Source organism: Pleurodeles waltl, chromosome 6 (genome assembly GCF_031143425.1).
Source record: "Pleurodeles waltl isolate 20211129_DDA chromosome 6, aPleWal1.hap1.20221129, whole genome shotgun sequence".
In the NCBI taxonomy this organism is placed as follows: Eukaryota; Metazoa; Chordata; class Amphibia; order Caudata; family Salamandridae; genus Pleurodeles; species Pleurodeles waltl.
In genome coordinates, this window is record NC_090445.1 from 1,531,351,787 (window position 1) to 1,531,373,850 (window position 22,064).

Below are 22,064 nucleotides of genomic sequence, written 5' to 3' on the forward strand. Positions count from 1 at the left end.
GGAGCTGAGGATTGCGGAAAAAGCGGTAGCAAGGGGGGAAATTACCAGTACTGTCCTTAAAGAAAAGCGCTTAAAATACAATGAGGCAGATAGCAGGCTCCGTTGCCACGACTATAAATATTACTTAACCAGGTTGCAAACGGAAGGAGATAGATCAAGCAGAATGCTAGCGTGGCTACTCCGCGAGGATAGACTGCAGGCTCCGATAGGGGCCATCCGGGTGAGCGCGCAAGAAATGGCTACTACACAAGCAGAAATAAACGAGGTCTTTAGGAATTACTACTCTAAGCTATACACTAAACGTACCTCGTGCACGGCTACACAACTAGAGGCCTTTCTGGCGGACTCCTTCCTTCCCCAACTACCACAACCAGACAGAGATGGAATTGAAACCCCTATAACAATAGCAGAAATAGAACTAGCCCTTGCACAGCTGCCCAGGAATAAAGCACCTGGCACTGATGGCCTCCCCTCGGAGTATTATAAAGCCTATTTACCCAGCCTGAAATCCCATCTGCTAGGCGTGTTCCAGGAGGCGTGGACTACAGAAAGCTTACCCACATCTCAAAGGGAAGCTATGATAGTGGTACTCCCTAAACAGGGTCGAGATCTCACGGATGTGAAATCCTACAGACCACTATCGCTGTTAAATACAGACTGCAAAATATTAGGCAAAATATTGGCCAACAGGTTAGCCCGCCTCATGCAATTACTGATACACGCAGATCAGAGTGGCTTCATTCCCAAGCGCAACACCTTTCTGAATATTCGAAGATTGCTGGGCATAATGGGAGACACCCCCAAGAATGCGCAGGAGGAAATGGTGCTCTCACTAGACATAGAAAAGGCCTTTGATACGCTCGAGTGGGACTTTCTGTTGGCCACGATGGCCCGTATGGGAATAGGCCCTAATTATATCCGCTGGGTTCGGACATTGTACTCTAGCCCGAACGCGAGGGTGAAATCAGGCGGGGTGATCTCTGATAGTTTTCCGATTTTTAGGGGGACACGGCAGGGATGCCCCCTATCCCCGCTACTGTTTGCCATAGCAATGGAACCGTTAGCGGCAAAAGTTCGCCTCATGGAGCACGAATGGGGAATTATTAGGAATGGGTTACATCACATGATTTCACTATATGCAGATGATGCGTTGATATATATCAGGAACGGCTGTGCAGCTATCGCACCTGTAATATCTTTATTGGCGGAATTTGGAGGCCTTTCAGGCCTTGTGGTAAACTGGGAGAAGTCGTGTGTCTTTCCCCTGGTAAAAAGGGCTCCCAACAAACACGATCCCCCGGAGACAGGACATCTTAAGTGGTGCCCTACAACATTTAAATACCTAGGGATAAACATATACCATGCCACGGAAGACTTAAGAGACGGGAATCTGGGGAAGGCGCTAACATCTATAAAAGGCTCCTTACAATTCTGGAATAAGCTCCCTCTCTCGCCACCCGGTAAGGTGGCGATTGCTAATATGTTGATTCTACCTAGGCTTTTATATTACTTTGCGGCCCTACCGATAATTATTCCCAAAAGCTTCTTCAGCAATCTAAACACAGCACTGCTGCAGCTCATCTGGGGAGGCGGCAGAGCGCGAGTGGCGCTACCCACACTACAATGCCCGCTGGATAATGGTGGCCTAGGAACTCCGAATTTTTAAAAATACTATGCAGCCGCACAACTTCAATGGGTCCAATATTGGATCCACAGACCAGAGCAAGCGGAACCTATGAGCCTAGAGCCTCTGCGGAACGGGACTCCCCTTTTGAATTGGCTGTCGACGAAGCCCCCCAAAGGGGCACTGGTCAACCCATTGCTTGCGTACGCGTGCTGGGCCAGATATGTGCAAAAAAGAGCGGATAAGCTCCCATACTCTCCACACGTACTGCTAAACTATTTATTGGTTGGAAACGCAGCCAGAATGCAAGCTGTAAAGCTATGGAACGAAGCAGGAATACTGACCGTAGGGGATTGCTATGAAGACGGTAAATTAATGACGTTCGAGGCCCTTCAGGCCCTCACGTTGATTAATCCGGGACAGTTCCTGACATACCATGCCGTATGTCACGAAATCAGGAAAATTTGGGAAATGGGCACCTTGGAACCAGAGATCTCCCCTGTGCTTCACCAGCTTCTACAACATAGCGATCAAACAAAAACAATATCCAACCTATATAGAATCCTCAACAAGCCCCCCGATTCACAGACAGGGAAAGCATGGGACAGATGGAATGCAGCACTCCCCACCCCGATCCCACTGGAAGACTGGCCCAAGGCCCTGTCCCACATCAGAGGTGTGTCAAGGAATCCTAGATTTAGATATACCCAATTCAATTACACGCATCAAACATATCTTTCCTCAGCTAGAATAAAGCGCATGTTCCCCGATGCAGGATCAATGTGCCCCAGATGCAGTTTGCCGTCAGCACCCTTTTTCCACATGGTATGGGATTGCCCGAATATACAAACGGCCTGGGTGGAGGTGGTAGAGGAGGTATCTGGACTCACGGGACTGGCACTGATAGCAGACCCTGGGTCCTGCCTGCTGGGACTTAGGAAAAGACCAAAAAAACAAAGACATTTACATAAATTTATAGATCTGGCCTTTTTAATGTATAAAAGGTTAATAGCAATGCATTGGAAAGCCTCTATGGCTCCCGATCTGAAATCCTGGCACTCTCTAATAACACGCTGGGCGTGCACTGAATATCAAGTACTAAAAAGAATGGTGCGCGAAGGGCGACAACATACAGGATGCTCTACATGGGAGGATATGGTAACAAAGCGGGAGGCTAAAAACGATGAAAAGCCTCCTTGAATTGGGGTGCGCGTACTCGCAACAACCACAGCATACATTCCCCTGCACCCCCCATCACGGAAACAGAATTTATAAGACACCCAGACAACACAGTGCACATACATCATCTCCTCCCATCTCTCTAGTAATAATCGCCCACTTAAATTATATCACCACAGTGTTAGCGCGGCGCGGGGAGCAGTAAACCAGGGGAGCTACCCGTATACACTAATCTAGTTGATGCCCCCCCCTCAGACATTTAGGGAACCCATGCACGTAAAGTAAGGTTCACACTGGTCTCAAACGAATGCCTATATAAAATAAACAGTGGAGGATAAACCTATGGAGGGTGTAGCCAGGAATGATACTGCAAGATTAGAAGTGTTCCGTGAAGTGCATATTGGGGGTGTGTGTATTTGTTTCATGACTTAGATAATTAGCCATTGTTTTGATTTCTCCTGTGGCTGCAACTGAACAATTTGTATCATTTTTTGAAGAATAAAACCAATAAATATATTTAAAAAAATATATATATATATATATATATGTTTTCATTATAGTAACAGGGATGGCAGATTTGAATCGCATCTATGTAAGCTTGCACTTTATCCAAAGCTCAAATCCTTGTTTAGTGTAAATCTTTTCTTGGCATCTAGGCCTAGAGTTCAGCCAGTATAGCACCAGAATTCAGTGCATTCACAAATTGGCATAGAACAAACTCACTACGACCCGCAGCAGCAGTTTAGATGTTCATCGCAGCAGGCAGCCTTAACCCTTGTTCTCGAAGAATTTGGAAAACAAACTGTATCAAGGTTTAGTGCAGTCTCCTATGTGAAAAGCTTGTTACCATAAATAGCCCACCCTCTCTGAACAGTGAGTTTAAAACTCAGTCAAGTATAGTCTCAGGCTTGATCACTTTTTCCTGTTGTCACAGGCAACTATGTCTCAAAAAACACTATTCAACTTTGGATAAAAAAAAAAAAAAAAAAAAAAAAAAAGGCAGCTAGTAAATCAAAGCCAGGAGAAGGAAACCAAAAAGGACCAACGAGGTTGGGCCTTGTACCACCCATATCATCGTAACGTTTCAGTCTTGTTGGGTGGAATCCTGGTCATGGCTAGCCCTGAAGTAATGTCAGGTGGAGAAGGTCTATAAATGTAACACGCTATTTGCCAAAATACTCTACTGTAGCAGTCAGCTATTTGACTTCAGGTAGAAATATAGTGGACGCAAACAGTTGCACATTGAACCAATAAGCTAATGAAACTAGTAAGTCACATATGACGTGATTCATGGCACCGCCTGGAAAAATAAGAGAAACAGCCTTGCAGTCTCAGAGTCTTACAGAGAGTACCACAAATTCCAGTTCCCCTACAGAGCAACCTTTGATCAGGTAAGCACTGAAAAAACTAAAAGGAGAGAGAAAGAAACAAACCATCTTGTTTAACAATGCTTACCTAATTGCAAAACAAGCTAAGCCATTCTCAGACATGGAAGCCCTATGTAGGGCTATGAAAGGAGCAGATTTAGATATAGGAGAAAATTATACCAACGGTGAAAAAGCCTTAGAATTAAGATGTGTGGCAGATGTTCATCAACAGGACATCAAAAAAATTGTTTCAAATTCTCCCTTCAACTACATTACTACTGACTGAAGCACATATATAGTGCTATCATTGAACAGGAAACTGCTGGTCAGTGTAGTAAATGGTGGGAAACCTTACACTATTTACAGATCGTGTTCCATTCAAACATGCACATGCTCAAGGTGTTCTGGCTAATACAGTTAGAGGAATCAAAAGGATATAGTTAGATTTAGTATGTATGAGGTCTATAGAACATCCAGGCAAGTCATTAATAGCTGTCATTTTTCGATGTTGCTGCAGTTATAATGGGATCTAAGGGAGGGGGTGCAGCACTTCTACAGAAAGACATTCCTTTTCTTCTGCCATTCCACTGTGTAGCTCACAAACTTCAGCTTGGGAATACAGACGCTGTAAAATCCAATCCCTCCATTTGTTGATTTCAACAAACTTTTAAATGGATTTTCAGATTTTACTGGTATAGTCCTAAGAGGCGAAGAGATGTCAAGAAATTTCAAGAATAATTGATGAAAACTTTGCATATGTCACCATATTTAACAGGTTAGATGGGTACCCAGCAAAACCAGGGCTTAACCAGTCATGCAACAGAAACTGCAGTCAGTGGTTCTCCACTTGGGACAGGTTGCGGCTGGAAGTGGTGATTCAGGTGCTAGGCCACAAATGTACCTCTCAATTGGAACTATCTTTACAATAAAACCTTTATAGTCTGAGAAGTTCTGAAGCCAGTGTTTCAGCTTCAGAATTCTTTCAGTCTAATGCAGTGGTTCCCAACCTGTGGTCCGGGGACCCCTGGTGGGGTGGGGGGCGGCGAAGCCGCCTAAGGGTGTCCACGACTATTTAGAAAATTAAATAATATTAAACAGATTATGTCCCCAGCTTTCAGTAATGACTCAGTGGGGGGTGCCCGGATTCCAATGATAATTTAGTGAGTGTCTCCGTGTTCCAGTAGTGATAAAGTGGAGGTCCACAGAAGTCAAGAGGTTGGGAACCACTCGTCTAATGTACTGTTTTTATTGCATTTTCAATCTGCTGTGGAGAAGCGAGCATTAACCCCAGTAGGCCTAAAGAGTGAATATATTCAGCAGTAAAAAAAAAAAAAAAAAAAAAAAAAAAAAGTACCGCCCTGAAGAAAATTCGTTTGAAAACATTTCTACCCACCAGCACCAACAATCCAAAGTGACAGTGAACTCATTGACAATGGGGTTAATTACAGTGATGAGAGGTTTTCAAATTTTAATTGCATGCCAGTTCGAGGTTTTCAGGTATGTGATTACGCACTGTGGCCAAAAAAATTGAGAGAAACTCTATAAATATATAGACTCCCTGATATTAAGGCAATTGTTTAACGCTGTGAGGTACTTTTCACCACTGACGAGAGGTTGGCAATTGTAGAGGATTTTGTGGACTTAAAACTCATATGAAAAGCTATCAGACCAAAGGCGTTCCAGTACTGCCTGCTTACTCCACCCTGCTAGTAACAAAATCTTCCACGTTGACTAATATGTTAAAGCTTGTGGAAACGTTGTTCACATTCAGTGTATCTACAGCAGAAGCTGAGTGTGTTTTTTCTGCAACGAATATCATTAAGAACCTGCTAAGACTATGGTTAAATCAAGATGTTGTACTATTGAAGTACTGTTTTTATGAGTCTTAGAGCAGCCTTCCATGCAAGATCTTTCATTGTTGTATTCCTATATGATTTCTATACATTTGGATATTAGGGATAATATTGCTTTTCAAATGTTTCTTTAGCATAATTACATACCACTGAATTGTTTATTGATTTTAATAAAACAAAAATAAAAATATTAACTGTTTCTCTGTCAGCCCTTATTTGAGGTACAGAGTAGGTGGGAGAAGTTGATTTTACAGGACATGAAGAACGTAGTAGCATTTTGTCCCTTGGCCAAGTAGATCATTTTAAAACTCCCACACCCCTAGAACTCATAAGCTGATGTTTGGAGGGAAAACAGGGATTTGAAAAGCAATGAGTCTCGTTTTTGCTCGAGTTAGAGCTATTAGTGCTGTTAATTCCTAACTAGACTTTTTTTTGCCACATAAATTGAAAATGAATAGTAAAACAGTTGACATAAGCAAGCCAACTAAAAGAGCCACGGCCACCATGAGCATCAGTGTGAAGGAAAGACACAAAAGGAAAAAGAAGTTCTCTCACTGTCAAACGTATCAGCAATTGTACAATTATCTATGTAACAGGTGCAGTCTGCAAGGCGGTAACAAAATTGCCCTAATGAGTGACAAATGTAAAGCATTTACCAATGATGATAAAGGATTTTTAAACGGCAAGCCCAAGAACGATTGATCATGATGGCCGTGCAGTGGACGTGGTTAAAAGCCCACAAATAGATTACAACAGGTCTGAGCACTTGCGCCTCAGCCTAAAAAACGTTACATTACCCAAACATTATTAAAGTTATTTAAGTGATAAATCATGCTATGTTGGGAATAATTATTGCTGATATTATGGACTGTGCCAGAGCACTGCAGCTTTGGCTTTTATGTAGTTCCCACACTGCCAAAGCATTTCACATTGCTGCTGGCAACCCTGCCTGATGCACTGGGGTGATTAGCGCTAGTAATCTTACATGTGGTGTCCACTAATGTAATCGTGTCTGTTGTCCAACGTGGTCACTAAACCAATATAATAATATTAGTGGCAAAGGATGATTTTTATTGAACATAAGCAGCGCTTATTAAAGAAAATGTTGGCAACCCTTGATCTATATGAACCGTGACACTGAGGTACTGTTGATTAGGAGAAACACGTATTCTGAATTTTTAACACACCAGGATCTAAACACACCAAAAACACCTCTAAAAAGCACCACTTAGTGGGAACGTCCAGAATAAAAAGTATGCGAAAAGCCAGGAGCTTTGACACTCGCATTCAAGTGGTTACAAAAATGCCGGCTTTAAGGAAAAACAATTTTTAAAAAGTGCTTTGTGCATATAATGCGTGGAAGATAAAGAATTGAATGTGTGATGACAGTAGTTTTCAGAAGTGAACTACCTTCTTACATGCAACTGGAGGCGGGACGATACACACAGCAGCCAATATAAAGGTGAGATCAAAACATTATTATGGCACGATTCTAAATGTGAAAGTCTCAAGCCAAAACGTTAAGTTTCTTGAGTCAAGGCCCTATACATACTCACCGTGGATGGTGCAAGCGTCTAACCTAAAAATACTAACACTCACTTGCAACAACCGTTTTACCAATTTCAGAATATTCTTTGGAAGTCCTTGCGCACAGGCATGTGAGAAGCTTTTATGGTGCCTGCGGCAAAACGTTTGCGGGTCGCTTTGGTTTCGGTTACAAAGAACGGGTTCAATTCAACACAGTATTTGGCGCCACCTAATGGTGATGCTGTGTTTGGTGCATAATAAAATTACCAGGACTGCTTTTTATTAGGTAAATTATAAATGCACTTAAAAATAGAAGTGCAAGGCCCCTGAGCAGCGCGCGGCAGGGGCAAAGAGCCCCGGCTGCCCTCTCCTTGTGACAGCCTGGCTTGCGCGCCCTGAAAGAAGTTGCTATTCCGTTCGCAGGCAGGGCGGGAGAGCGCCGGGGAGCGTGGCATCAGACACTGGCAACGTGGGGCGGAGCAATCCTGTATTACAAAGTCTTCCCAAGTCTACGCTTCGCACGCAGAAGAGCAGCTAAGAAGGGGAAAACTCTCGGAAGGTGAAGAGTGCAAAGCAACTGTGCGTGGTATTTCCCGGTATAGTCTGGTAAACAATAAGGGCTTTTCCGATAACAGTGCCACGTCCAGCAAACCTAGCAAATGCCAAAAACACAGGAATATTCCCGGCAAGCGGCAACGCGTGGTAAAAATAATAAAAACATTACGAAAGTAGACACAGCCAGCAGCGCTACAAAAGCAGAAGAATTTCGGATTTAACTTCCTGGAAGTTACTTAAAATCACGTCAACGATACAGCTTTTAGTAAGAACAACAAACTGAGATGGGCACAGTATGTGGAAAACTAAAAACATTGTTAAAACAAGTCAATGCTCCAGCGAGGATACCATCGCACAACAAATGAGATCTATGCGTTACGGAGCCTTGACAGCGTTCTCTCCAGAATGCATTCTCAAAACCTCATTGGTACAGGTACTTCGTGTGTAAAGTTACTGATCACAAAAATAGGATTCTTAAAGACCGTAAGCCCTTTAAAGATGTCGAAATGCAACACAATCTTCCAGCTAACAAGGAGATCCTTAGCACCCTGCCACAAATTTGTTGGATCCTTAACACAAGTGAAGATCCCCGCTGTAAAGATGGAAATAAGGCATTGCTTACATGCGTTTATCAAAATCAGACCTGTTCAGATAACTATTAAGGAGTTGTTGTTTTTTTGCACCCAACAGAGGGAGCAGATTAAACCTTAGAAGAGTTACTTGTGTCCAGCAACCTAAGACATGGCCTCATCGTATGTCTGATGTTGCCCTATATCAAAGGTAGCCTGGACAAACAAATACTGCTTTCTAGAGCATAAAACATTAATACCGAGTTTCATATTAAATATTAGCGATGTTTAAGATCTGCAGGAGATGCAATTCTACCACAGTCACACCTGAGTGCAACTGAACGACTGCCAATAATGTTATCTTGAAACCAGGAAACACCTTAATTAATCCAAGAATATAAAGGAGGAGCCATTTTATCCGTCTGCCAATCTCAGATGCTTCGTCCATCTAATAGCACGATCAGACAGGGCTTCCTCTTATCCTTTTTATTTGCTTTGGCCATGGTCCCACAGGCAGGTGGACAGCATCATGTCAGTTCAGTATACACAAGTGATGTGTTGCGCTATATTAGAGACCCCATGACAGACCTCTCAAAGATCGTTATAATGGCAGATAAATCTGCCCTCCTGTCTGGGCTCTATGTTCGCCTTGAGAGCAGTATTGGCTTGGCTTGAGAGGCAGATGAAACGTTGTCTAAAGGTAGGTTGGCCATGCATCACTCGGAGTCTAGTGGCATAGCTCCAAAATGTTGTGAGATGTATGACAGAAGATCATACTATGACACATGGTTCCTAGAATGGCATCTAGGGTCGATGTTCCTGATGGAGGCCTTATTCTTTTTGTGTTCCAATTAGTCAGTTTGCATCCAGAGCATAACTACTGGATGCAATGTATGATGACTAGACCGTTGGCTACCTATGCACAAGAGACCTCAATTTAATGTCTACCTCAGTCTCTTGATCTAGCTCAAAATATGCAGAAGTCTATGCTTGAGCCTCCAGTGCTGGAGACTTGTATAGCTCAGACACCCTGTCCATGACATTAGATTGTACAACCATGACACTGCCTGGCAATTTCAGACATATAGATACCTGACACAAACAGTACCAATGACCTGGAAGTGTGGAGTGATGGAACCTGGCATACATTGGGTAATGCAGGCCTTAATTTCGTTAAGTTTGGTGGGAAGGTAACCTCACTCTTACAGAAGACACTCTATAGCTGTGAAAGGCTATACTAGGTAGGGTGCCAGAAGCATGGCCCACAGAATCAAAAGGCCATTCAAGGATGTAGTAACAAATAAAATAATAATATAACTTCACAGCGACAGAAGCCTCAAAGCAAAATGTACACTCCTAAAGTTCCATAATTTTCATAAGTGACACGGATCTGCCTCAGCATAATTTATGCCTCCCTCTCAGGATGTTGTCCTTGATGCAGATTTGAAAGGGAAGACTTTCTCCATTTTGATGGACGTGCCCTTTGATAAGTCGTTTAAGATCTAGTGATGGAGGAGAAGTCATCCTTGTCAGGTAGGCCACTTCTACCCCAACCTAAGACATGCCTAGCTGGCCTCAATGAACCCCCCAAAATGGAGCAGGAATGTAGGTATGCACACATTATCCTTTTGCTGGCAAAACACCCTAGTGCCATGACCTCTGAGCACGTCTTTTTTCCCCAGAACGTTAGACTAGAGCGGGTGCCATCTTAGGTGGGGCACAGCTGAATGTTCTGCTTTACAAACCCGCAGCTCCCAGGTGGAAGAGACAACCCTGAGTTAACATCAACGGCAATTTTTTTCAGACTCATCTGGTGTTCATTTGATAACCTCCGTTAAAGACTAATTCCTCGTACTGATCAGCTGAAAGGAAGCCCAAACACAACTACAATAAGGCAAAGGGCTACCTGGGTGCCACAGGGAGCACTGGACCATGGACCCTTTATAATTGCCTGCAACTGCCTGGAGCACAACGTAATCATAGCAACATGGGTGTTGGAACCGAATAGTGATGTAACTGTGGAAGATTGGGGGGGAGGGGTGGGGGGAGGGGAAGAATCAAGGATAATGGGCTTGAGCATGACAGCGATGTACACTGTTTGGATGTGTATACGTCTAAAACAGATCATTACCGTGTTAACCTCTAATTGAATCAATTCATGCTACAGTGCGAAATGCTTATATTAATGTTTCTTTATTTGAACTTTACTCCTAATTCTCTATAATTAAAAATCAGACTATTTAAAAAAGGTATGCAGGAGGGCATGAATGGTCTCAAATTTAGACAACCCAAATTTCTGTCATTATAGAAGGGCCTTGGTCAGTGCCGAACTGTGGAGACCAGACTGGCTGAAGAGAACTGCTGTGTAGCGTGAAGATTCCCATTCAACATAACGGCTGTACATAATCACTCACTGTACAGGTAGAAAACCCAGCTAGAGAGTAGAATGGCCACATGATAAAGTAAGTCATCATCATCAATAATCTTTATTCTGTTTAAAGCATGACCATAAAAGTACAGAATAAAAATACAATTATAAACATTCATAGCATTATCGATAGGTAATTTGATATGCTTAACAGAATAAATACTAAATCTTAAGAACCAGCTGCTATCTTATCATACACATTTAGAACTGATGATTCATCAAGCATCTCTCTTCCTTAATTTTAATGCAGAGGAAATATAATTGAGCACAGCAGAACAACTTGTTGTAGAGGTTAAAGACTGTAAAAAAGACAGCCCTTCCTGATATGACTTAAAATGCGCACAAGTTAATATTGGGCATAAAAATTAGAGCCTTAGAGTGTGGTAAAAGGTGAAAAAAGGAGAAAAAAAAGCGTCCTAGACTGGGAGGAGGCAGAATCGCATGGGAGGGAGGAAAACCAAGTGCAATTAAACCATATTTAATCTTAACCTGGTTAGATAGAATCTATGTTCAGTATTCGGGACCCATATCAAATATGGTTCCATCCTTGATGTGTTGGAGATTGGCATATATGTAAGAACAGAGACCATGGCTAGTGACATAATTATTCTAGCCTTAGTAAATTAGGTAAATGCATGATATTGTAAGTGAGACAACGTTGCTAAAATCACAGAACGTAAGTGTAATGTTAGGTGACCAGTCATATATTGAAAGCAGGAATCATCGACCGGACAGTTGAGAATCAATCACTAACTGTAAACTGAGATTAACACAACCATTAACAAAAAATATAATCACTCACTGTACAATCGATAGGCCTTTGTGTAGACTCACTTCATATAATCACTATCAGGACTTTCTGGAAACTCATGGACTGAATCTAGTCTGTGTATCTCAATATACTGCCAGAAACAATCAACTGTAGATCAAGCCACTCACCGAGTTTGTGAGCCATAAAAATACAATGACAGTTAGCCACCGGAAAAAAAAACACAGGAAAATGGCAAGGAAACAACCTCATACTCAATACTTAAAGAAAATCTAGGAAAACTGGAACCATCACCATATAATAATTTTACTCAACAAGTAAATTGCTTTTGTACATGTTATTATCATACTTGCAATAACCGCTACTCCGTGGTAGAGAACTGCCCGGCAGAACACAGCCAGCCAACTGATCTATGGGAGCAGACAGAAGCTCTACTAGTGTCACTTCTTCCCGGTCATCAAACCTATCGACAAACCTACTAGGTTTATAATTTCAATGACAGAGTACTGAACCATGGCTCCTTACTGTACATACCATACCCAATGAGTTCTTGTATGTGGGTTCGAGAACAGCACTCTAAGGTTAATGGCTGAACCACATGCCTTTTGAAATACAAATGAATGAAGCATGTGTACGTCTTGGCACCACTTACTCATCTATCTTAATACTCCAGATATGACTGAATCAAAGCCAGCTCTTAAAAGGACCTTGGATTCCCCTCTGATATATTTACACAAAGGCGAAAATATGGTTAAACTCAATTAGCACCCTGTTTGGAATGCCGAGTCGGCTTACCCAATCAGAATCTTAGAATGCTGGCTGTAACTATAGCCGCCTACCCACATTAGATATTCAGTGAATGCGGAGCAGGGACTTGAAGCACACAGGGCAGTAAACTTGTTTGTGTGTGGTAAAATTAAAGGGCTGGAGACACTAAGTCTTATTTTCTACGTGCTGTGAAGCTTTCACAGCTCTTATTTGCCATCCTCCTCATTATGTACTGACGTCCATGGATCCGGTCATAACTGCTGGCGCATAATGTCACAAGTAGGAGGTAAAGATGGATTCCAAAAACAAAAAAACTCTGGTGTTTGATTAAATAAATCCGCAGGTGCTTTTTTTTTTTTTTTTTTTTAGGTGCTGAAGGGCACGTTCTCAGACAGTGTCAACTAATTTAACTATTTATGGATGTTCGAAAAAAGTATAAAGATATACGATCCTGGAAGGGATTAAAAAGTTTAAAGACAACATGGCCAGACAAGGAGCACACATATACATCTGCATCGTATTGTGGAGTTCTTAGGCACTCTTTTAGAACAAATGCACGAAAATGCATCTTTGATAAGGATCTGTTGCACCACACATAGGCGTTGATTCACCCCAAAGTCATGGGTAGCGGAAGTGTCATTACAGACCCTTTGACCTTAATGACATCAAAGAAAGAAACATCATGTGACCTTTGACCCTGAATTTTCCCAGAAAATTATGCCACATGGCTCTAACTCTGATGACATCACAATAATTATCACTAAATTTCCATAATACCTGCAGGATTAATACAACACCAAGTAGTCAAACATCTATTATAGATATTTTATTTATTAAGGTGCCAACATGATACATCAAGGGAACATTTACCTGATTTGTAGTAAGCAGGCAAAATCAGTTAGTCTGACATCTTCTACGGGGGACAGGGCACTGGAGGCAGTTTATCCGCCTTGTAAACATTTTGAGAAAATAGGTTCTAAGAGTGCATTTTAAAGCACAATATTCACATAAATGTACTACAAAGCCATAGGCTTTGAAGAAAGAACCCTGATAAAATTTTCTAGTCCTTCCATCGTGTACCAAGCAATGAAACCTGACAGTCCCCACGAGATAACCCCATTTTATTAAAAATAAAGTCCTATGGGTGCCCCCAGGCCAGACTTTTGTCATTGGTGCCTTTTTTTGTCCAAGCTTTACCTTCAATATTGTATTATTCACTATTATAGCCTTAGAACCCGCCGTAGCGGGCTCTACCGGCTATTAAAGGCCCGCTCCCGAGTTAAATGCCCGAGCCGAAGGCCAGGGCATTTAACAAGGGAAAGGGCCTTTAATAGCCGGTAGAGCCCGCTACGGCGGGTTCTAAGGCTATTAGAACATTCTGCCACTCAGGGCAGAATGTTCTCTTAAAAAAACAAATTGCTCACGGAGCCCGAGGGGATTAGAATCCCCTCGTCTCCGTGAGGCTTTGTTCACAGCTGCTGCTGTGAACAAAGCCCATTGGAATGTTGGCGCTGCGGGCTTTTACTGGCCAGTAAAAGCCTGCAGCACTCCATTGTTTTCAATGGAGCTGCCAACTTCCAATGTTCTAATAATGTAATAAAAATGAGCAAAAAAGAAGGAGGGTGCTAATAATGTGAGCCACATCTGTGTTCTTGCCACAGATTTGCCACCTCTGAGGCCAGAAGTCGAAGGGTCAAGGTAAGGGTGGCAGGTGTAGATGAAGATTCACAGCTAACTACATTAGCTTTAAAGAAAGATGAGGGACGACCCAAATGCTTTAAAGCAATGGTCTTCGAACCTTTGTAATGCCATGGCCTTACTACCGGCATTAAAAAAAAAAAATAAACACTGAATTACAAACATATGTTCCCACATATAATTCTGTAAAAACTGCAGCTTCAAAAGTGTAACGGTTCAAGTACAAATGCATGCACGTTCAGTTACCTGTTTTACAAATGTAATCAAACACATAATTACCAGCATGTTACTGAGATTCCTTAACAATGTAAAAGTATTTGCAGTGTGTCACTTTATCAAAAGGGTGGCAAGGGAATCTTTGAGAATGTAGTTAGCATGATCTTTCTGTTACCCAAATGCAAAGCAAATGCTCATAATAGACAGAGGCCGGAGTCCCCCTCCTGCAATCAATTAGAGCCCCCACGGTGGTGGCCTGCCCCAGTTTGAAAACCTCTTTTTTAAAGCATTTCTCTTCTAAAGTGTGTGAGCCCACACTTTTCGGCAAGGATTTTCTTTGTTAGGGGCAGAGGTACGTCAACTTTCACAAACAGTCTTAACTTTGGCCAGTTATTAGTAGGAAAATTACCTTGCCCACACCAACTTTTTTGCATTTTTGTATTGTACCACCCTGACCGAAGGGTATATTCCACAGTCAGCAGGTCAAGCCACAACGCTCTATTTAATTCCTCAACTATATTTCAAGCAGTCTTGACCCACTGCCTGAGGAGCAGCTTACAGCTACAAGAAAGAAGGGAGTAGTAAGTCCGTTTCTCCACAACCTGTCTTTTACTACTAACTGCTGCCACATGGGAACCAGTGACATCCATTTTGGGGGTCTTGCGTGTCAAAGTGCAGAAGAAAGGAGAAAGGAAAGCAGCAGTAAGGGACACGTGGAGCAAAAAATGGGGCACAGATGGGAACAGAGGGAAGGAAAGAGACACCGAAGGGGACAGAAGAAATGGACACTCATACGAAGCAGGCGAAAATGACACTTTGGGGACAAAGGAAAGAGACACAAAGTGGCAGAAGAAAAAGGAAAGGACAGAAAAATTGAAAAGAAGGCACACGAAAAGGGACAGAGAGAGGGCCAGACGAAAAGGGACACCGAAGGGGGCAGACAAAAAGGGACACAGAGGGCGGCAGGCGAAAAGGGACACAGGGGGTGGTGCTGACAACTGGTTAGTTGTGTGATTTACTACTTATGCAGCTATTATCATGGATGACAATCGGTTTTGTTGAAGTTGAAGAGGAAATGTGAATATTGAACCTGATCGTGCCCTTAAGAAGTCCATTCCTATGGACAAAACGCGTTGGCTGTCTTTGTAAACGTGTGACTTATTATTTTTTTAAGAAAAGAATATAAAGTGATGATTGGGAATCCTTTGTCTAATTCAATTGCTGTGGTGCACCTCTTTTCTGTTTAACGTACCGGTTAATGGACCGTCAACTGGAGGAGATGACAAGACTCTGCTAACATTTTCTAGAAAAATTTACATATTTCGTTCTATGACCGCCGTTAAAAGATAATTTTGCCTACGGAAAGGTACCTCCGACTCTTATAAAGGGTACTCAACACACCTTTGAAAAATAAACACGTGTACACCAAGATCAAGAAGGGGCCACTCAAGAAATATGGAAAACTAATGGACTTGGTGGGGGGCGAAAGAACGGGGGGTATGAAAAGGGTCAAGAAAGTGGACAAGCGTAAGGGGTCCTAAATATATAGGCCAATGTCGACAAAGTGGCCAACCTGACTTCGCTCAAATTTTTCAAATAAAACTTTTAGCATCAGTCTGAAAAAATATTGTTTCCCAAATAAAACTGGAGTGGGAAGTTGAGACTTGACCTTCGCTTCAATGAGAAATGACACTCATCACAGTCACTGTTGAAAAATGAAGCCAAAACATGAGGGCTGTTTTCTCGTGACGTCGGAGCAAAGGTCTCTTGTGACACGATACTGAAGGCGAAAAGGTACGGGGAATAGTGGGACCAAAAAAAAAAAAAGACGCGATTCCAAACCAATGAAGAGAGGTACTACGGTGTGCATAAAGGGCGCGCCGAGAGCAAAACTCAGAATGACCACTGGGTGTATGATAAGATAAGGCTTGGGGAGTGGGATACAGAAGGAAAAATAAAGCGACACTAATGTGTATAATAAGTAAATATGAGGTATGTGAAAAGGGTCATGGACTGCGTTAGGGGCACACTAATTCTAACGCACCTCGTCCCCGTGGCTGTCTGATGCACTTATCGCTCTTACCCCTATGGGCTTTGGATTTTAGTCAGTTTGACTCCTTTCCCACTCACATTCCTCGTCTCCAGTCTTACCTCCGGGATCCCATGGCGTTCTTCAACGGCAGGCCAGCGGCTTTAGCGAAATCAGCAGCCTCCCCGCCGGGAGTGAGATTGGGGACCTGACCGGGCTACGCCCACAATAAGCAGACCGCGCCCCCATGTGCAGCTCCCGCCCACCAAGAAGAGCTTGATCTTCATAGCGCCTGTCAACACCAGGTCTTCTGTACGCACGCGAGTTAAGTGGAAGGCACACATCCTGGTCGCCATCTTATAATGGTGCTGTCACCGCTCTGAAATCCCTCCATGTTCAAACTCAGTTAATGTAATATAAAAAAAAAATTGTACTAACTGGGAGTTTCGGAACAACTTAGTCACTGAGAGAGAAAATATTAAATTAGAAAACTGTTTACTATTGAGAGAAAACAAATATTTAATTAGGAAAACCAGATGTATGTAAAATAAAAGCTGTGTAAATTGTTCTTCGAAAAAAGTTTGACTGTAGGATGTGCTCTAGAAACTCGTTTAATTCTGGTTTGTTCAAATGCCACTTTGTCTAGATACGACTAGCCTAACACACTTTAAGATGGCCGCCATATTGTCACACTGGGCGACTGTCTAGTTGTAGTTTTAATGAAATTGATCGAAATTTTGCCATATCTTTTTTCTCTATTTGCTGCTTTTAAAGAAGATTCCTGCAGAAGGTGCTACCACGCCTTTGGCTTTTTGAACTGTGTCAAGGCCTCCAGAAAGCCCACGCCCGCCCACCCTTCCTTAAAGGCAACTTCTCTTCACACATCTTAATGACCCAAAGTCCTGTGTAGAAGTCCATTTTAGTGGCTAATCAAGCTTGCCACATTAAACATTTTTAAATAACAGTCTTCAATGCAAGTAGTCTAATTCCGAATATCAATCAGACCAGATGTAGCTTGCCAGAGGTTTATATAGTTAAACCGTTCAGTCAAGTGTATTATGAATACATTTTAAGAACAACGGCTTATTCAGTTAAACCCCTCATTCAAAAGGTGAAAGCCCACACCCAAAGCGGGCTAGCGGGGCCGGAGCAGAAACGCTGCTAAGTCCTGGAAGAAGGTGCGCCAGGCAGGAAAGGCACAGGGGCGGCTCCTCCATTAGAGCAGAGGAGCGTGATGAAGCTGAAATGAAGGTTTTACATTTATTTGACGTAAACGTAGTGCTGCAATAATCATGTGTGACTTTAACCGAACTAATAAAGATTGTACGGGGAACAAATGTGCCCTCAGAGTAGTTTGCCAACATTTATAAGCGTGCTTTATATAACGTGATGTATTAGAATTGTACTAATCCGACATATTCGTAGACGTGTGCTATGATTTGCTTGTTTGAAATGTTTTAGCTTAGCATTACTTTAGTGCAGGCTTCGGCCTAGTAGCCTGGTCTCACGGTTTAGATGCTCGTATTTTTCCAATGTGCTATTAAACGTGTATTTCTGCTTGAAGCTGTACTTTTCCACTGAGATCGTTCACATGCTTATCTTAAGGTTTCGTGCCAGCCCGGCATTTTTCTCTTTACTCCAAGGTCAATCTGCAGGTGCGGACAATGGAAGCTCTGAAAATGAGTTAATTGGTATAAAATGTTGCAACTTGCGTACCCGTCTCCAAGGATAATGTATGCTTAAGTAAAAGCTTGAGAACTGTTGTTTTTGATTGGATAATTTGAAGCTAACCTATGAACCCTCCAATGGAAGACCCTACTGGATTTGAACTGTTGTCTATTTAAACCAGGAGCACGAGAAGAAGGTAGCCATTACCTATTGCAGCCATTGCAGCCATTATTGGACTTCGCCCATACCCGCCATTTTGCAGGACATTGCAGCTATTATGGCCCACCTTGCTGCGACGCCATTTTGAAAGAGACTTTGATGCTTTCTCTAATCGAGAGAAAGAGACTTAAATGATTCTTACCCTAGAGACTTTAACTTTGACTTGTCCCTTTGCATGAAGTAGTAGTTTATCTTGCCGCCGTGAGGCAACTGCCCCGTCCACCCCTGCCCCTTTGCCCCGTCCCATGCCGAACGAGAAACGGTACCTGTGAGACGAAGACTTCCTTGAATGCTGATTGAAATTGGTAAATATGAAAGGAAATTGTAAAATTGCATTGTTTCTTTTAGGTAACCAACTGCTGATTTTGATAAGAGCCCTAGTTAGGAGTTTTCTAAATTTATGTTGCTAAATTGTTTTCGCATGAAGTCCCACATGCCGATGCTAATTTGAGGTTAGATGAGGATTCCTTCGTTGCACGATGCAATTTGAGACCTTGTTATGCTGACTAAATGTATGCAATTAGCTCATTACAGATTATAGTTCTAGTGATTTGCATTGCTATTATCGAATGCCTTGTTATTCAAATGCTGCATAGATTGCACCTGTTCCGCCGTTATGGACAGCTATTAATGTTCATTTATGTTTATCATTTGGTGTTGAGACACATCTATATTGTGCTAGCTTTGTTAATATAGGGAAATAAATTCACTAACCTTGAATAAACTGGTGTGGTTATTCCTGACTGAAAGGTCAGGGTTCGCCGAAAATGTATTCTGGATTAATTGTTAAGTGTTATGTTGATCAGAGGATTGCTTATGTTCGATATTGATTATTGATTTGATTAAATTGACTGACTAAGGGTGGAGAGGGTCCCACTTAGCCAAAAGATTCATCGGCCCAAAGAGCGTCTAAAGTATAGGTAAATTACTAGTACGGAACGCTCTAACAGTAGATGGTAGCAGAGGATGGTTCCGCCTTTTGGGACCCCGTACTCTTAAAGTACATGGTGTTGAATTAACGGTTACGCCGTTTTGAGACCCCACTCGAAAAGTTGGATTAGATTTTTCTTGGATAAAACAGATTGAGAGAATGATGATGGGCTAAGTCCACCGCGACTTTCCCGGGATCTCGGAGCTTGCGAATGAAGAGAATGGAGGTGTGGAATCGGCGTTGGTGGTACTAGTGACGGTATGAGAGAAGTTAGGATTTTGCGCTTGCACAGCTTATTGCCGCAGATTGTGTGAAAAGGTTGCGAGGATTTTATTTTTTGAGAATAGCGGAGGTGCGACTCCGAGTGTAGAAGTAGGGAAGTCGTCGAACTTCATAGAAGATAGCGGAGGTGCGACTCCGAGTGTGAGAGTAGGGAAGTCGTCGAACTTCATGTGCGTGTGGCGCTTCGTGCATAAAAAGGTCCACGTGGTTGTTGTTGTTGAGACGGGCCCTGCGAGGTCAAGAGACTCCGGAGTATGTTGTTTTATGTTGTGGTCTGGTCGGTTTAATAGGTTGACCGGGCGTGGTCAACGAGTCGGTACGTGTGTTAAGGGAGCGAAAGAAACTTCGACTTCGGGCTTTGACAAAATTCTAAGTGCACTAGAATAGATCATTGACAAGTTGAGAGCAGAGTCTGCGGGTCAGATTTGCTTGCGAACGTGGGGACCGAGAAAGATGGAATAACTGCCGAGGCTAGTGAAAAATCCCTAAGGTCCTGAAGCGATTGTGTTACCCCTCCTGTAGTAAACCGACAGATCTGTTTTATAATTTTGGTAGCTTGCGATACATGCCAGAGGTTGTTACGAGAGGAGCTGAGTGAAGGAGGATAAGCCGCGAGGCTTTGTCAGCCGCAGTGTGTGTGAGAGTGACGTCACTAGGAGCCGCGCTGGGATAGGTTGGTTGCAGAGAAGGGTCGCGCACGGATTGGACGCAGTCCGTAGGGCTCGATTGGAAGGGGAAAGGCAAGCGAAGAGTATTCCGGGAATTAAAGTCACCTATTGATTACAAACTTTGTGAAATAGAAGACGAGAAAATGAAATTTTTTAAAGCATTTAGGAGTGCGATGAAGGGGGAGTCTTACATTAAAGCGAGTGTAGGAGAGGAGACGCCGCCCGAAGGCACACCAGCTTACATTGTAATGGAGGAAAAAGGGGTAGCTCCGTGCCTTTGGCTAAAGCAATGGCACAAATTGACAGAGAAACATGGGAGCGTAGCGTTCCCGATCCATGGGACATTCAATGTAAGGATCCTAGAGAATTTGAGATTCGCGATGTACGACATGAAGGTACCTCCAAGGCCAGCACAGTTTGAGGCTCTAGCAATTTGGGAACTAATGGCTAGACAGCAGCAGCAAAATAAGTTCGAGACTAGGATAAGGAAGGTAGAAAAGACACTAGCGGACGCTAGGTGGGATAATGCACAGAAGGTGTGGAGGTCAGATGTATTGCAGGGGATAAAATTGTTTCCCGCAATTACTAAGGAAGAAGAGGAGACAGGTAAGAAAGCTACCTGTAAGACAAACAGGAGGTGTTCCAAGGATAGAGAGGACGAGGAAAAGTTGAGAAGAGAAGAGGAGTTAGAGGATGAGGAGTTAATCATGCAATTGCTGAACGACCGTCCACCACCTTATGCGGAGAGTGGACAAGGTCCAAGTACCAGTTCTGCCCCTCCGGCACCGGTACAGAACAGTGAAACCCAGAGTTCAGGAGCATCATCGGGATCTAAGGACCCGAGTTTACTGTTCACCCCGCAGATACCGCAGGTTAGGAGAATATATCCAGACGTGCCCATGTTGAAACCAGCAGAAAATTATCAGCCGCAGATCCCAGGGTACTACAGCAGTGACAACAGTGCAGGAATGATTTTAGATCCAGCCGCAATGGGAGGACAGAATGGTCACAACCCAACAATGGCACAAGCTGAATCAACCCAGTTTTTGATGCCTCAAAAGCAGATGCAGGGGGGAAACGCACATGCTCAGATGACGGGGAGTCAGATGGGCGTGCCGGCAATGATGACCCATAGTGTGGGAATGAACATGTCTCAGAACATGGGAAATGGACAGAACCCAGACGCGATATCACTACCCATTACTGTAGGTCCACCGGTACCTTTGTACAGTCAGCCTAACTTAGGAATGAGCGGTCAGGGATCAATGCTGCAGAGTGGGACAGAAAGGAGGTGCATAGAAAACACTCCAGGGATAACTCCGATAGCGGCTCAGCCAACCGGATCTGGGTCCTTGATGGAGTTTAGTCCCGTATGTGCTCAGTCAACACTGGTGAGGTCGAGCCCCCCACTGATAATACCTCTAACATCGAACACTGAAAATTTGCCGCAACCATCAATGGCAGTCGATGTGAATGCTACACTGATGGGGTTGAATGCACAACAGCTGACATAGTGGTTCAACAGTCTGAATTCCACACAAAGCTCAGCCAGTGGGAAGGGAGAAGATTATCTGAATAGGGTCAGGTTAAACATGGAAGCGCAAGAATTGGTGGAAGGGACTATGGGTGTGAATAGGTTAGAGTCCTACTCGGAAGACGAGCTGAGGTATCTATGTCCCAGGATTACGAGAGAAGTGAACAAAGTACATAAAAG

At 43.1% G+C, this 22,064-nt stretch overlaps 1 protein-coding gene across 1 annotated transcript in view; it reads right to left on the reverse strand.

The window, feature by feature from the left end:
• LOC138301063 (tyrosine-protein phosphatase non-receptor type 11-like) overlaps positions 1-16,826 on the reverse strand; it is a 304,017-nt gene extending 287,191 nt beyond the window's left edge. The window contains exon 1 of the mRNA XM_069241110.1: positions 16,705-16,826. Within this exon, the coding sequence (XP_069097211.1) occupies positions 16,705-16,718 (14 nt within the window). The 5' untranslated portion in view covers positions 16,719-16,826. The remainder of the gene's footprint in view (positions 1-16,704) is intronic.
• Positions 16,827-22,064: the final 5,238 nt, after the last annotated feature.